Below are 17,375 nucleotides of genomic sequence, written 5' to 3' on the forward strand. Positions count from 1 at the left end.
TGATTACCTTCTGAATCTGCCATCTCAAGTGGGAATGATTCTTTGATGCCAGTAGACACAACAGCGAGGAATCCACCACATCAGACATTCTTCATTTATTGATTTCATTAAACAAATAATAAGCAAGGCATGCAATAGTCAGACAAGGAACATACGCTGTTATTAATGGATGTAAGGAAAAACTCTTGGGAGAAAAACAGCAGTAGGTTGAAGAGAGAAATGTGCAGAGGTTATAGCAAAGTTCTGCGACCCAGAGATCATCTTTCCACCACGTGCTTGCACAGCTTCTAGCACAGTGGGAGTCTTGAGCTACGACTTTGCCCCCTAAGCTGTAATCCACATAGCAGTGCTAACAACATATGTCATCTGCAAATTAGTCTGCAGCTCTCAGCAGCATAGTAGATAATCACATCTAGTGTCTTCTTACTCTGTGCTTCAAACATCCTCCAGTAAGTCACATTAACAGTAGACTTCATTCCCTTTCTGGAGGCTGTGAGCCAAAAGGGAAAAGGAATTAAGAAAATAAAGCATGCGTAAACAAAAAAAAAAGAACAAAAAATCATTACAATCCCTAAGGCATCTATGCTTCAGAAGGACCAACAGCCACATGGTTTATTAAGGCTGATTCTGGATTATGCAGTAAAAACTCCAGCTTTGAGCCAACCAAAGTATAGCCCACTTGACTAGACAGTTGCATGCAAGTATTTGTCCACAAGTTTTTCTGAGCTTTTTTCTTACCATATATACTACAGACACATGTGTGCACAGTTTCAAGTAGAAGCGAGCTCTTACTGAATTCAATAGTACGCCTAAACTCACGTGTTCTTCAGAGTTTTACTGGATGTGGACTTTGGGTTTCCCCCTAGGAAGAACACAATCTTCTTTTCACCAGTGCTTTCTTTAAAAAAGAGCTCAGCATCAGATGCTAATCTCTAACACAGGTGAGAGTCCTTTACGTATGACACTGGAAATTCAAGCAATTTATACACCTGTTCTACAGGAAGAATCTCTCAGCATCAGCAGTCTAATCCAAAATTGGCTTGTATTTCTTCCAAGAATATAATTGTCACACCTACTGTTTAATGTCAGCTTAAGCAGCAGAACAATCTGAAGGGGAAGGAAACACCCTCGTTTACATTAGTCTTATCCTAGTTTTTAAGTATCTGCTTTGTAATTATTAGAATAATTTGCTGAGAAATGACAGTATGTTCAACACTGCCCAAAACACTTATGAAAACTTAGTCCCTACCCAGCAGTGTCTTTGAGCAAAACAAGCTGTAAAATCCATTGCAAGGCTTGTGAGGTTTTTATCTCTGAGCCCAGCCGTTTTTCTGTATCACTCTAACACCAAACACTGCCACCTCTCGGGCTCATTGTCCACTTTAGACAGGACCATCCACCTTCTGTCTCTCCCTCTGCTCTGCTGCCCTTTGGGATAGTTGGTAATGGAGGGAGAACCAAGAAAGAAGTCCTTGAGCCCACTGGCATGGGGGACTGTGATCCTCAAGGGCTCTGCTTGGGCGGCAGGGGTGGGATGCCCATCCCTGGGGCTGGTTGCAGAGGCATCTCTCATGGTTTGGCCTCATGCTACCCATCCATGCTGTCTGCATCCAGCCCACAATTCCCTGTTGTCTTTCCTTCCTGTGGTCAGAACCCACACAATAAATACAGTTAAATAAATAAAAAGCTCGATAAATAAATAATAAATATATATAAATATATATATAAATAATAAATAATAGATAGATAGATAGATAGATAGATAGATAGAAAGATAGATAGATAGATAGATAGATAGATAGATAGATAGATAGATAGATAGATAGATAGATGTGATAAACAAATAAAGCTAAAAAAGAAAGCACTAGGAGTGGCTCTGGCCTATTAGTAGCTTCATTTCAGGGCAGAAGCCATGTCCTAAGCAAGGGTTGAACTCTGACAGTTTTAATCATGTTACTGTACCTGTTGTCCTGTTCCTGACACTAGCTGCCAAGGGGGAGTGCCAGAGTAGAATAGAGCTTGACTTTTCTCATAACTCTACCTTCAGTGATCAAAAAGAAAAGAATACATAAGAAAGTAAACATACATCTATGTCTGCTCTCATCTTCTGTCTTGTACGATTTTTCCTCCTTGGTCACATGTCGGATGTTCACATTGCAGCAAATTCTGACTTATGACAGTTGCCGCTGCCCACGTCTGTCTCACACATCAGAAAAACAAGTGCTGGAAATGCGAACTTTTTTCCATGTTTTTTTAGCTCTGACATGGCCAGAGGATGTAGGGCTGTCCTTGGGCAGTGCTCTTTGTGTTTGCAAAGTGCCTATATTGGTCACCAGCCCCAGCTGGTAAAAACAAAGACAAATGTCGAAAACACAATTCAACATGCACTGAAGTTCAGACTCCAGACCCAGTACTGGTTTATTTTCTGTTCAAGGTTTGAATTCTTCTAATACAGTGTTTGTGTGTGCGTGTGTGTGTGTGTGTGGTTTGGCTCCATATTTCCTAGAGGAATGTGTCCACACAGCTAAACAAAATACCTCCCTGGGGGCAGCTTGTGCTTTACAGTTGCTGCAGCACAGAGAGAAAATCAGATTTTACAAAGACAGAAATGGAGTACATCCTGCCAGGTTATAAGAAAAGCTTCATGCTTGACATCATTAATGGTCAAATTATAACATCAAAATGTATTATTTTACTCCAGCGCATTTGAAACCTTGCCTATCTCTTTGGGAAAAGAAGAGGAGATAAATACATGAAAATAATCAATATTTTCTAGCTATAAGAGGACTACGACCAGACACCCTTTCCAAACTGATCTTTAAACATGTTCCACCTGCTTTGTAAGAAGTTCTTTTCCCCTGAGGCTTGGTCTGTTAACAAAGAGGTGTACTAAATACAGATGAACAAAAAGATCAGCTCAGCGCTTTTCCTCATGCTTGCAAATGCTGATTCTTCTACACGGCTACTCAGGCCTGACACGGTGTCTCTCTCAACAAGGACGCAGCATCCTCAGAGAACAACAAACACATTTAGCCTTTTCCTAGCAAGTTCAACACTTGATAGCAAGGCTTAGAAAATGCATCACACTAAAGATTTTTTTTGTTCCCACACCTATCAAAGCTAAAAGCTAAACAGAGCCAGTTTATTGGCATCAAGAACTGACACACTGTGTTTGGAAAAGTAGCCCTTCTTTGAAAAGTATGTGTAAAGCAGAATCAAAGAGTCTGCTTTGATCACTTTGATACTTTCCTGAATGTTGTTCAGTTTCTTTGACTCTATTCGCTCCATTTCTCTCAGAGAGAAAATGAAGTGGACAATGCTATCATTCTCTTCCCGGCACACTATTTTATTACAGAAGCTCATGTACCTAAATTATGCAATAGGAAGAATTGAAACTGTGTCTTCTTGACGTGAACAAAGTTGATGCCAACCTTTTTTGTTAGTGTACAATTAATGAATAAAATGGGTTGACGTTCTGAGTGCATTTCATAGTGTGGCAGCTGCTGTGCTGCCTGTACTTGTGCTTTTCACATTCCCTGTGAGTAAACCCAGCCTTTTCGAGAGCGCCGCGTAGCTGCATAGTACTGCTTGTACAGCAGCTTTAATGCTGTGTGCAGACCAGGGTTGGTGAGGCAATTGTACTTCTCCGGCCAGTGCATTACTGCATCCTTCTCTGGGCTGGACTCCAAGGCCTCCAGCTTCTGTTCCAGTAAGCTGTGGGTTCTCTCCTAGAAAGCCATGGACCATCGCCCTATGCCTCTACAGCTTCAATTCTCAGGTTTGTCAAAGAGCTGGTTACTGGTCAGCAATCAAGGCAGTGTGCAATCCAAAGGGCAGCACATAAGCAGTTTCCAGCTTGCCTGGGCTCCACAGCCCTTACGTGCCTTGATTTCTACTTCTTTGAGTGACAGGGATGTGTGTGTAGAGGCTGTCTACAGGACCACCTCCCTTTCCACCACTGTTACAGAACTTCCCAGTAACAGCTATGGGAAAAGAGTCTGTGAATAAGGATGGAGCTGGAGTGCCCTGAGCCACAGAGCTGATGGCCGGCTTTGCCAGGGGAGCAGGACGGGGACCCAGATGTTGGAAAAGTAACTGAGGCCACAAGGAAAGGGAGGTAGAAGGGGAAAATGCGCACATTGTCCCATCTCTCCTGTCCACCGAATATCCTCGCTGTTCTTTCTGCATCCAATGCAGTCTGAATTTATCCTCCTCAGCCATGGGAGACCAAAAGTGTAGGTAGTATGCCAGATGAGCAGATCCCTGCTCCTACACCAGTGTCGATATTTCCTTGTCCCTGCTGGCTGTAACTCCTCTGACACATCCTGAGATTACATTCACCTTTTTCATAGCAATTCTGACTAGTGGCTAATATTTATCCCACGACTAATGAGAAAATATGTAGTAATAAACTTAGAATATTTCTTGTGTCCTCCAGTACTGCCATATAATGAGCTTTTGCATTATAGTAGAAATTCTGTGCAAAAAATCATAGCCAAACACATAATACTATTGGATTTAATTATTTCCATTAATCCAGTCTTTCATGATCTTCATTTTTTTTAGGCTATTCTGATCTTCTATGTTGATACTGGCTCCTAAACTTTTGTTTTAAGTTATGTCAGTGGACGTGTATATGGTAATACTTGTCACAAAGTTAGATCGTGATTAGTATAGTACAGGTAATGTTTCAGAGGTGTGTCTTTGTGTTACCAGGAAGTCATTATTTCACACAAACTGCTTGGTTATAAGGTAGACGATGAATATATTAACTCTGGATAATTTAAGGTAAACAGACAGGGTTTTCCATTAGTATTTACCCAAGATTACTGGGGAATCGGGAAGCCTCTTTCCCTCTTGTGCACTCACACACGCTTTTACCCTTTCTGGGCTATTTATTTGAGGAACAATGTTTTAACAAAGAACATTTAAATTGCCTCTGCAAACTTTAGCGTGACTTTACTCTTGTATACTCTATGTATATGTATATCAGAAGGATACTTTACATTTCAAAAGCAGCACGCTTCTCACAGTTTTTTTAAGAGGTCTACTTATTTCAGGAGAGCTTCTCATTTGCAAGGGTAGCCTCAGCTCTTCGTGAGAGAGATCACTGCAATGGCTCACTAACTCTCATTGCTGATAAGATTGCTTTTTGCCCCAAATGCATTTTTCCTGGTTTTCAGCTTGAGAAACTTCTTTAAATTCACCAGTGACTTTGCCAGCTAGGCAACGACAGCATCAGAGTGTGAATCACACCATTTCAATGGGCTGATTGTGAAATAAATATGAACAGGAACAGCAGGGGGTGGCTTTTCTTTAGCAGTCACAGTTTCCTTTTCACTATATGCCCTTAAAATGCCCAGGCAGCCTATTAGAGGAGGGGAAGATTGATAGAATTGCATTTACATTTTGAATCAAGCCAAGTTCTCACTTCCCCAGCCACAACCTTTCTAGAACATCAAACAAACAAACAAACAAACCAAAACAAAACAAGAAAAGCTGCAGCCAAATAGAAAGGAGGAAAATAAATGTTCATTTTGTTAGTCTTCTAATGGAAATTAGCTTAATGGTCCAAAATAAAAAGTGTAGACGTTAAAGACCTTGGCTTGTTCTACACATGAAAGGCATAACACTGCCACTGGGGTGATTCTTCACACGAAATACTTCTCTTCGTGCCATCCCTCGGTGCTTTCCTCAGTACATTACCCCACTGTAATGTTGTCTCAGTGTTGTATCATTATTTCTCTTTCCTTTTGAAAATAACTATAAGGGTAAAATGAAACTTTATAAAACCGTGAAAGTAGACATACTGTTGCTGAGAAAGTCCCCAAAGCCACTCTTGGATCTGACTCGCCTTTCACCCAGCCAGTGGCCATGAGCCCCCATTCCTCCCCTGGCACCGGCTGCCCTGGGCACCCTGTGCCAGGGTGGGCTGGGTTAAGGCACGCCGGGTGCTCTCAGGGAAGCTGCCTGAGAACCAGCTGTGCAGGCAGGAGGGACCCGTTTGGCACCTCGTCCTGCCAGATGTTCTCAAAACTGCTTGTTGAACCCTGCCTGCACCTAGCCACATGGATGTGGGTAACACTGCCTCTTCTCTGCCTCTGCTGGGATGGCAGGACAACCTCCTGATGTAGACAAGACCTGCTGCAAGCTACGGTCTTATTACAATAGAGAGCTATCAACTATACCATGTATGCATACTGCTACGTATCACATATCTTCAAATAATTATTTTCTTAGTCACTTGACAAATGCAAACTAAAAACATACTTGTAGGGACACTTAGTCATCTGGGAATTCATTACATGGTTCAGAAGGAAATTCTTTTGCCTTTTTTATTTTTGTCAAAAGGATTTAAAACAGAAAAGAAGTGATGAAAAAGAAAATGAGGAATGAAATTCAGGTTTAAATGACAATTACATCTGAAACACTGTCTGGTATTGACACCAGTATCTGACGTGTTCAGATTATTCTTGCTGTTTCAAGGCAAGTTGACAGAACAAAAATATAATTATTTTTATTTATTTTCTTAAACAGAATGAAACTCCACTTACTTTCATCACTTCTGGATTTTACCCAGTAGAGCAAATCATCAACTACTCTACCTTATCTTATACATTTTCATTCCATAGAAGAGTATTTACACCTGTACAAGGTACTTGTCACATTGTTTGGTTTTAGAGCACCGGCAAAGACAGCTTTGAACCTGTGTTGTGTCTCCGACAGGACTCCAAAAGGTAATGCTCTCTGTTAGAAACAAGAAATAATCTATCTGATATACTCTTGCTTGGGCTTCTGGGCTTTTGTGCTACTAAGGCCAATGAACTGAACACAAGTTTTAATCTAGAGCGAGAATGTGGATCTGCAGGAATCTGTGACTTGTCTCATTGATTTCAGTGACGGCAGGATTTCTGCCACTATGCTTAAATATAAACTGTGAAAAGCAGTGTATAGAAAAGGAAGCAGAACTACTGAGATGTGACGTATTATATGGACCCGTACTTTACCTTCTCAGCCAGCTGAGATGAGAATTTGTTTTACTGTGCGGTTGTGCTAGCCTGCTGGAAGAACTGTTGTTTGTATCTAGAAATATACACAGCAACATAAGCTTTGACGTTTGCAGGTTTCTAGGCAAGAATAAATAGAAAACTGAGTCTGCTAGCATGTTAAGCAGCTACTAAAAAGCTCCTATGCAGGCTCTAGCTCAGCAGAGCAGTCTCTTGGGATCCCTGTTTGGCTTGGACTGGGTTGTTACACACAGCTGCACTTTTAGTCTCATCCATCTATTTTCTTTCAGTGGCATGATGCATCTGAAAGGTGCGGGAGGACCAGTCCTAGAAAATTAAGTCCCTCATCTCCTTGCAGATTAACCACAGCATAGACAAGAGCTCCTCAGAGGGACAACCTCTGAGAGCAGATAGCTCAGACCTCATGTTTTTTCAGCCCTTGAATTCCCCAGTGGGCTTGTGTCAGGGACAAATTTGGTAGATGAGTACATTTATTCATATCGCCTCTGATACATTCCTTGCTGGCTGACATTATTTTTCATTGCAACTGTAATTAGGGAGGGTGGGAAGCTGACCAGCAATGGCAAGACCTGGAGCTATCTGCCACATTTGCATGTGCATGTGTAGAGAGAGGGGGAGCGAGGGCAAGGGGAGGGCAGGAAAGCGTGGATAACTTGCTTTTACTGCTGAGCACTGGTCTAAACCTGAAGAAGGCTCTCTCACCCAAACCCTGTTATCGAGGCCTTGCCTTCAGTGTTAATAAAGAATGGCATTACCTTAAGGTAACTCACACACGTGAGTGATCTCGCAGCCCAGGCGGAGTGCAGACAAGGCATTTGTGTGCTGCTAGAGGGAAAGGAGGCAGCTCTGGCCGTGCTCACGGCCAGCCAGGGAGCCAGGCTGAAAGCACCGCTGTTCTTTCACCAGGGAGGTCTGCGAGTTTCTCCGAGGTAAAATTGCCTTTTTCTCAGCAAGGTGGTGAAGGCTTAAGACTCTGAATCCTGCATTACTTGAATCAATAAGCCTTGCAGTCACTGAAAAGAGTATCACTGACACGGCTAAAACCGCGTAATCTCCTGTCTCCCTGGCGTTGATGGCTGTGTTCCCACAGTGTCTGTGGGAAATACCATTATCCCCATTACACAGACAAGCCGGGCTACATCTGCACCACAGCGACAGATGCTCGTGCAGACATCTCCAAGCTGTCCCAGGCACTGCCGTCATGCTGAGTACCATGTACTCCAGGGGACTCCGGACCCTGCTGCCCAAGCCCCTGTCCCACTGAAAAGGCAGGTTGGACACGCTGCCCACCAACTGGGCTGGTTGGCACAGCCAGTGTCAATGATTCGGTCACGGGTCGAAGGCACCACAATGAAATCGTTCCTGTTCCCCAGCCCTGCTGGGTTGTCCTGTCTCTGTCCTGGACCACAGGACTCCCCATTTCCATATGTTTTCCTGCAGGGAAAGTGCCCAATGCCAGGTTCATGCTGGCAAGACCTCCAGATTTCAGAACACCTTGTTTCTTTTTCTGACCCAGATGGTTTAGCTGCTTCTATAACCATTTTATCTAAGAACAGGCTTTTGAGCAGTAACATCTGTTTCCTCAATATATATGTAAATTTTTTAAAATAACAACAGCAATGTAGAAAAAAGAAGCCCACTGAGTAAGCAAAGATAACTTTTGCTTAACTCTCACGGAAAAACAGCATTGCAACACCAGCGCAGTGACATCCCTGAGGTCCCGCCTGCCTTGTCCACTGCCCGCAGCTTGGCCAAGCCATGCAGATCACCAGCAGATGTTTACAGATAGCATGCAAGAGAAAAGGAGACACGTTAGATTAATCCAGCTTTAAATGCAGGCACACTGTGCTGCCATACTCAGCTTCCACTCTGTACCAGGGCAGCTGGCAACGTTGTGCACAAGCACACCCGAGAGCCAGGGCATGGTGTGAGGCTGCACCACCCCTATTCCAAAATTCAGTGCTGATGTCTACAAAAAGGCTCAACAAAGTGCACTGTTGCACAGAGAGGAAAAACACAACCAGAGCAGACCTTAACCAAAAAGACGAGGTTTCCAAAAAGCCCATGAACACCTCTTTTGTGCTGAGATCGAAGCTCGCAAGGCAGTTTAGCTCTGCTCTGAAGCAAGAAGCGGTATCTTTGCCACAACAGCCAGCTGAGCCACAGGGCTGTGAATTGCATCTTAAATACACAGGGGTTTCTCTGTAAAGTGCTGTTTTACTTTTTCTATTTCTCAATATAATCAGAAGCTCATTTCATGAGGTGTCTCACGGCAGCCCCTGACTATTTCAAAATAAACATTTTCATTAAACAAGTGGATTTCGGTATTAGGAAGTTAGCAACTTGAAAGGGCTTTTGTCAAAGTTGGTGGAGGCCCTGGTAGACTGTTCAAACATGTGAGGAATTTCAGCCTGCATAGTGAGTCCTTTGACTTTTAGAAAAATATTATTGTTTGAGTTTTCAGTAACTTGGAAGCAAAAGGACAATATAGCTCAAATAAATTTGTTTTATATATATACACAGCTATGTCATGATAGAATTCGAAGTTTCCTCTCATCCCATGTGCCTGCTTTTGCTTTGGAATATCCCTTACAAAAGAGTAAATAAGTGCACTGTAAACAGCACTCGTGGCTGTAGTGACATCATCAGCCTCAAGAGTTGATGCTAAACTCGGAGAGTGTGTGCCCTGAGCCCTCAGAGCCCTCATACGCTCACTGAATTGAGAGTGTGTTAAAGATGTGTCTGTGATGGAGATGTCCATGTCATGATGACCATCACAAATATGGTGGTACTGATTGACTCTTGCTGTTCTCCCTTCTAATGCCACCCTGAACATTTTCCCACAGATTGGAAAGGCTGTAAATAGCAGCTTCTCCATATAGGTAATCCTTGGGTGAGTTTTGACTCTAACATATTTTGACCTTTGCTCCTTCCTCTCCTGTAGCTCTAAAGACTGTTTCCATGTCCATTTTGAATATTGCCTCTAAGATGCTATTAGTCTTTTTGAAAAACAGCTTGTGTCTCCCTGTTGAAGACCTTCTCTGCCTAAGGCAGGGTATGCACCAGAATGAAGAAGTGGCTTTGCATAAGTGATTGAATAGAAACTGTCACTGAAAAGTGAGTCTGGAGTTTCAAGGGCATCACTGTCTGTGTGTCTGGTTCAGAGTTGTGCCAGGTGCCTTAGACTGAAAGGACTCCCAGTGCCTGGTGTCACTAGCAAGTTCTCCTGAAGACACTAGTGAGCTTCATAGAGAAAAATGAGTTATTTTCTCGCATCTGGACCGTAAATTAAATGTAGTCAGAGGTGAAACATAATTTTGCTGATGAGCTACAAATAGAAAATAACTGAGAAAAGAGTATTTGCCTTTTCTGCACTAAGTTACATATTCTGCATGTTGAGATGTGCAGAAGTGCCATTGAGCTAGTAGACACTGGAGAATGTCCATATGGGTCAGAGTCAACTATGCATGTAATCTGGCCCAGGGAGGAGAAGATTTAGTTGAGGAAGTTAAACTCTGGTCCTTCCTTTTTTTCCAAATAAAAGAAAATCTTTTTACCTAGTATTTCTGAGGGTAAATAATTGTTTTAACTATTTGAGTAGACATCCACCACAGATGGCGTTCCTTGAGTTAGTTTATACAGGATCAAAGAGAAACCACAAGGCAGTAATACTGCAGTTGAACAGAAACTTCAGAGCAAATTACTTCAGCAATTTTGCCCCTACACAAAGCAGAGAGTCATTTTTTTTTGTTTGGTTAAATGTTTTGGTGAGGTTTGGATTCAGCCTTTGCTTTGCTCTCTGGGCCAGGGAGAGCTTAGTCGCTCAGCAAGTCATTGCATTTCCCTGTTCTGCAGAAGAAACTCAGTGGGTGGATCATTTTACACGCCTGTCAATGGCAAAACATCTCTGCAAGTGTGTGGGGCTGAGCAAATGTCACCTTTCAGGACAAGTATCATGGATAAGCAGGCTGCGAGTGTGGGGCCAGGTGGACTTCAAGTGCAAAGGCAAGAACATTTGAGTGGCAGTCCTTTCCTCCCCCTTCCCTTTGTCACCACCTCAGAACACAGCCATCCAACCCAACACCCTGAACCTTCAGAAAATGAGAAAGAATTGAATTCCAGGTCTCCCACTTCTGGGAAAACATTTGTAAACCCTCAGTGTTATGTAAGTGCTGGGCTTTTTCTCCTCTGGATGTCTTCTTGGAGCAGAGGGCTGTGACTGCAATAGGTGTCATTCAGTGCTTATGCCAGGCTCCCTCAGACATGACCACTGAGTGAGGCTTGTGTGGCGTGGGGCTTTCACCCCGCCATGGGAGACAGGTCATTGTGTTAGGCTATAGGAAGCTGCCCGCTTGCCTCGCTGGCCCTAGGTAACCAATGTATAGCTCAGTTCATAATGTAACTCCAAATTGGTATTGGCACCTTTAACATTATCCCACCCTAAAGAGAGACATTTTTAAATAGCTTTCAGCTGCCTGAATACAGCCAGAACACAGGACTTGGAGAGTTGTTTTGCTGGTGTTTCATGCCAGACCAAGAGCAACCAAGAGGCCTTGTTTGTCACAGTCACTTTGACATCTGCCTTTCAGAGCATGATCCATAGTATTTAATTGTAGTATGAAATGGAGTCATCACTGTAGGCTTAATACCGGTAAAATATAAAGCCAGACAATATTGCTTGCACTTAAAAAAAAAGAGCAAATTATTCATTTTGAAGCCATGCTTAGCAGCAGCTGGGTTGCTGACTTCTTGTACTGGGAGAGCATTTCTGCTGTTCAGAAGACTGCTCTTCTGGCTGAGCAACTACATTTTAGCAGCTTGCCAAACAAAAATGTGATAGAAGGATAATATTTCACTCCTACCCTCAGCTACTCTTTACGGTAATGAAATGGCAATTAAGAGTCTGTTTCTCTACTGGCAAGGTCCGCAGTAAGTAGCATCCTTTCCTTGGATGTGAACTAGGTAGCTGTGTTTAGATCTATGATCCAGCTGCTTGGGGTCATTGCAGAAGGTTTCCTGTTGTCCTCTGGCCTCTTCATTCACTTGTCTAGGCAATCCCCTCTCCAGAAAATAAGACCCAGCAGCCCATTCACCAAGCCCAGTCCTAAATTACCCACAGCAAGGACTCCCAGCTTTTCTTTCCACTCCGAGTATCTACCACTTTAACCTTCAAGAACACAGGATGTTACTAAACCAACAGTTCTTTATGAAAGCAAAGAAATGTATATTGAGATACTTGTATGCAGCTCTTTTTCCCTGTTTCCTCCTGGTGTTTTAATGGATTTAAGTCAGAGTCCTCTGCAACACACAGAACACTTCTCTTTCCCCAAAACTAGTTTTCAAGACTGATTTTCTCTTTAAAACAGCTGGTTGGAAGCCTCTTTCTTTTACAGGTGTTCAGTCATTTCCCCTTCTCCCACCTGCAGGTGAACCTTCCTGGTCTACTGCAATGCCAGGGGATTGCAGTACTTCATCAGACACTTTACTATTTCGGTTAATACCTAGCTAGAATCTGAATCTGAAAGGTGCTGTGGGGTTTGACTTTTTTGGGGGAGGGGAATAACTTGTGAAATAACCAGTTCTTCATTCAAGGTTACCTCCATTTTACAGGACAATTAACATGTAAGAACAACATATGTTCAGCCTCACCCTGCATCCCAGCATCTGGATTTCTCAGCTCCATCTGGTATCTAATAAAAGAACAGAGCCTCATAAATTCAACTTACAAATTTTTATACATTTATGACAGCCACATAGACATGTATTCATTCTGTTTGAGACCATGAATGTGTAAATGTACAGGTGTCCCCAAGCACTATTGTTTTGATGAAGAAATTGTGAGCATCTGCATAGATTGAAAAGAGAAAATGATACTGGACCTGGGAGGTTTCCTTTACAGTGGTGACTTTTCAGACTTGTTAAGGATGATTAGCAAATCTGATTGATACAGCCAGTATGCGACACCAGTCCTGGAAGGATACCTCTCTGTAGCCTAAGTAGTCCCACAGCTGTACTTGTTCTGAAGAAAGAGGCGTACTTGCCAAAGCACATACAGGATCAGGGCCTACAAGCCACTGACAACCCTGCGCTGTTTCTTACACACATTTCTGTTGCTTGAGATGCTCACTAGTTTGCTTTTTTTCTGGACTGAAAAGTGCCAGTAAGTGTTTGTTTTTGCTATCCTTATTCCCTCCTTTCCTTGCTCCAGGCAGGAAAGCGTAGCAGCTCTGCCTCATAGGTTGGCAGGAAATTTAAAACGGCAGCAAGCTGCTGTTCGGACCACCCCCAGAGGATTTTTTTTTCCCCATTGATGCAGGAGACTATTTAATTGGAGGCTGACTTGTCAAACTTACTTGTTGATGCTTACCAGTAGCTGCCTAAGCACTAGCTGATTTTTTTCCTTCTTTCCTCGTCCTTTGGACAAGCTCTCCACAATGAAGATGCTGCTGAGCCTGATTGCTCTGCTCTCTGCTGCCCTGTTAGCTGATGCTGCCCCTCCAACTTGCTACTCGAGGGTGTTGTCCCTGAGCAAAGAAATCACGGAGTCCTTCAAGGAGTTACAGACCTCCAAATCTCTGGTGAGTCTACCTAAAAACTGCTCCTGCAAAGACGCTGTAGGTTGCATGCTTTTGACACAAGCTTCTCTCGAAACAAAATTGCAACAGATCTTTCTTCTTTCCTGCAGGACTCGTGTGTGGAGATGCTGCCCAGGCTGTACTTGGACATACATGTAAGTTTTCACATTTCTTTCTTACTGCTCTGCAATAAAAGCAGCTAATGGAAAGACAGGATGACATTTAAGATTGTACCCCATAAGAGTGGTTTGAAATAAGTTTTTAAAGGTTTAATTAATGAGAGAGATGAGTGACCAAAAAAAAATCTCATTTTGAACCTGAAAATCCCTTTGGAGCTCCTGAGATTTTACTTGTTTAAAAATTTAAAAATGAGGAATTCAATATTTTGAAATGATTACCATTTGTACATTATTGATTTAATGTGATAGAGGTTAAGTTAAATAAGTGCAACAAAACTTTGAATAATGGTTTAAAAGAAGAAATGCAGAATAAGGTTTCTTCACTTCATAAATCTACTTCATTTTATATCATGATTGGCTTCTGGCACTGCAGTTTTAATAAAAAGAAGTAGAGGAACACCTTGATGGCTTTTCCTGTTTTAAATAGCCACTTGTTGAATCCAGAAAGAAAAAGTAAGCCTGAGTATATGGAAGTGTGATACTGAGAAAAGACAGCAGTAGTCATCTCCCAGCAAAGACAAAATAGCCTCCCGCACACATAGTTTACCTCATAGGGTTCTGCCCTGGGAAATCCAATATATTTTGCTTCTTTTTCCAGTGTTCAATTAAGTAACTAGAAAGTAGAGAGTGTCAGACAAACCAAGAGATGTCTGACACATTTTTCAGAAAGCAACTACACCATCAAGTCTTGCAAGTCAGAACACTCCAGATCTCAGCTCCAGAGTTGCCAGTGCCTCACTTCATTGCACAGATCAAGCAATGTGAGTCCAGTGCCTCAGTTTCCCTTGCTTTAAAGCAAGAGCTGGGATATTTATTTAGCTGTTTCACAAGAACGTTGTGAAATTCATGTTGCCTGTGCTTTGTTTTGGTAATGCAAAATCTGAGGTAAAAATTACTCTGAAAAATATTTTGCCTCGAACAGAGGAATCATGTCTGTGAGATTTTGATAACCTGTTTAGCAGCTAAGTCAGGTGCTCTCTTAAAAGGGAGACAGTGCATCTATTCCGTAGGTAATCCCATCCACTACAGAGGCAGATTTGATTATATTGGCACTGCTGCCTCCGAAAGCACGTGAGAAATAAGCTGGCAGACCAAAACTGTGTCTATGCACTTTTCCAAGCACTTATTTGGACTTAACATTTTTGTTATGAAATATCATTGGTGAATTTTCCTAAATTTATGTCACATAGATTACACAGAGGTAGGAATTCAAGGTTCCCACAGAGGCAGTAAGACATCTGTAAGTGGTGGACAAGAAACATAAATCTGTGTTTGTGCAGGGTTACACATACCTCTTTTGCATGCTTTGCAGAATTACTGTGTGTTGGCAAAACTCCGTGATTTTGTGGCCTACCCCAGGTGTGAGAGAGTGTTTGAAGTGAGTGAGTTGAAGGAAAAAGCCCGGAGCCTGTACACCATCATGATCTCCTACTGCAGAAGGGTAGGTCAAGATGCACCAACAGGGACATAGTCTCCGCTCTTAGCCCCCTTTGTTTCCACCCTGTCCCCTGATACAAAAAACTGGATCAGGGCCTGAGCTTCTCAGTCTTGTGCTATATCTTCTGCCTTCTTCCTTATAAATGTCAGCCTTCTCTTTTGTTTCTCCAGGACTTGGTGTTCCTCACCGATGACTGTAGCGCTCTGGAAAATGCTGTCCCGCCTCCCCTTGAGCCCTCCATAACTGAGAGCTAAAATGGAGTCGACCCGAAAGTTATACCTGGGAAATTTTCAAGGAGACAAAGAGTGAAAATATGTATATACAATCAACTACAACGTCAACAACTAAGATCTTTTTCAAGCACACTAGGAATATTATCTCAGACCTACCCGTTTTCCTCTGCCTTGGCAGGAAATGAACTGCATGCCTTGCATACCTACTGAGCTGCTACGGAAACTATGGTTAGAGAGAATTTTTCATTTGGCAAGGTATGATATTTCAGCTTAGCCAAGTGTATAAAGTATGTTTTGTTTAACATTAGATACTAGATTTTTTTTTTACTCTTTTATGAATAACTGGATTCATATAAAGAAAATACATTATGCTCAATACTCTACCCTGACTTAGCAGTTTTTCTTTTCTTAGGTGGGCATGGAAGGGAACATGTCTGTTTTTCTTAGAGTGTTTGGTAGGAGAAGTGTAACTCTGTACTGGCACATGTCTCTCTACCCGTATAGCTCATATATGTGTGCTGATAATTTTTTGGGGTCAGACTGAAAGAATAGAGGTGAAAGTAACCTGTCTCTCTGGAAAACTAAATAAAAACAGCCTTCCAACCCAAGATGCTTGTGTTACATCATGTCTTTCAAGATCAATTCAAAAGGTGTCATTCTTACAAACGTACTTTTCACAGTCACTTGCAAGTTGTTTTTAACAGCATAAACCATCTTGAGTTTTGTTTCCATAGCAATGCAAACTTTGCTGTGTCTGCATGATCTGACAATATGTAAGTTTCTACCGGATAATTTTTCCTTACTGCAAACAATTTCTTTGATTAAATTAGTGGAGTTTTTTAAACTACTGTTTCTGTGCTGTGAAAATGTAAGTTGTGAGGCAGTGGCTCAGAAACCTACTAAATCTTTGGGCAGACTGTTGTTTTTCTAAGATACATCCCATATAATGAGCTACTGAGATTAACAAAATTTCCAGATAATAGTTCCAGAGTCAGGGGTCCCTTCAGCATCTGCAGGACATGAGACTTTCACATCTGGCAGCTCTTTGATGCCCAGAAAGAATCTTCCCCGTATTCTTGGAAGTAGCTGCCATTACCCCAGAGTCCGTTCCTTCCCTCCGTGCAAGTTATTCCTCCCTCTCCCATATAGTATTCACTGGTTGTTCATCTGCAACACAACCAACTCTGGTGACTTGGTCAGTGGTCTGACCATAGTTTATAAAAACCCCATCTTCCATAATCACGGGGTTATGTGACAGTCACAGCTCCTCTATCATCCACTCATTCCAGTGAGTATCTGAAAGTATCAACCAAAGTGAATGACAACAGTTACAAAAATAAGTGAATCATAACACTAATTCAAAGGAAAAAAAATGTACAGGAGGGGAGGAAAAATAGGGATTTTTTCTTTATTTTGAAATTACGCTGTTTTGTAGAAACTGTTAATCTGATTTTAGCTGCAGAAAATTTGACTATCCCATTGAACCGCACAAGAAGGGTAAGAAACACTGAACCCGTGAGACATACAGAGGGATGAAACCAAACAAGTGGTTTTCTTTTCAGTTTGTTTCAAATCTAAGTGTAGATTCAAGGAATGTACCTGTCAGACTTTGTAGTTCTTTCCTGAAGATGAAGTCCTCATGTGCTAGTGCTACCAATTCTTTAGATGAGCCACTGTTCCCACAAGCAGCTCATAACTGTTCCCACTCAGGTGTCTCTATGGGAACCCTGTAGAGACAGTAGCAACCTCAGCAACAGGATCCAGCACGAGGCTGAACCCAAAAAAGTGCAACAGCTCAGATAGTCCTACTATCAGAAAAATCATTGCTCAGTTTGCCTTTTAGGATTGTTCTCCTCTCCAAGCCAGCAACCTCTGTACAAGGTCCTACATACTCCAAAGACAGAAATACCATTACTTTTCTG

The 17,375-nt window shown here is 42.2% G+C and overlaps 1 protein-coding gene across 1 annotated transcript; it reads left to right on the forward strand.

Moving 5' to 3' along the window:
• Nucleotides 1-13,462: 13,462 nt before the first annotated feature.
• CYTL1 (cytokine like 1) lies at nucleotides 13,463-15,474 on the forward strand. Its single transcript, XM_009936345.2, has 4 exons — nucleotides 13,463-13,606; nucleotides 13,714-13,758; nucleotides 15,095-15,223; nucleotides 15,391-15,474. Exons 1-4 carry the CDS (start codon nucleotides 13,463-13,465, stop codon nucleotides 15,472-15,474), a joined length of 402 nt encoding a protein of 133 aa, XP_009934647.1.
• The last annotated feature ends 1,901 nt before the right edge of the window (nucleotides 15,475-17,375 follow it).

Source organism: Opisthocomus hoazin, chromosome 5, assembly GCF_030867145.1.
Source record: "Opisthocomus hoazin isolate bOpiHoa1 chromosome 5, bOpiHoa1.hap1, whole genome shotgun sequence".
Lineage (NCBI taxonomy): Eukaryota > Metazoa > Chordata > Aves > Opisthocomiformes > Opisthocomidae > Opisthocomus > Opisthocomus hoazin.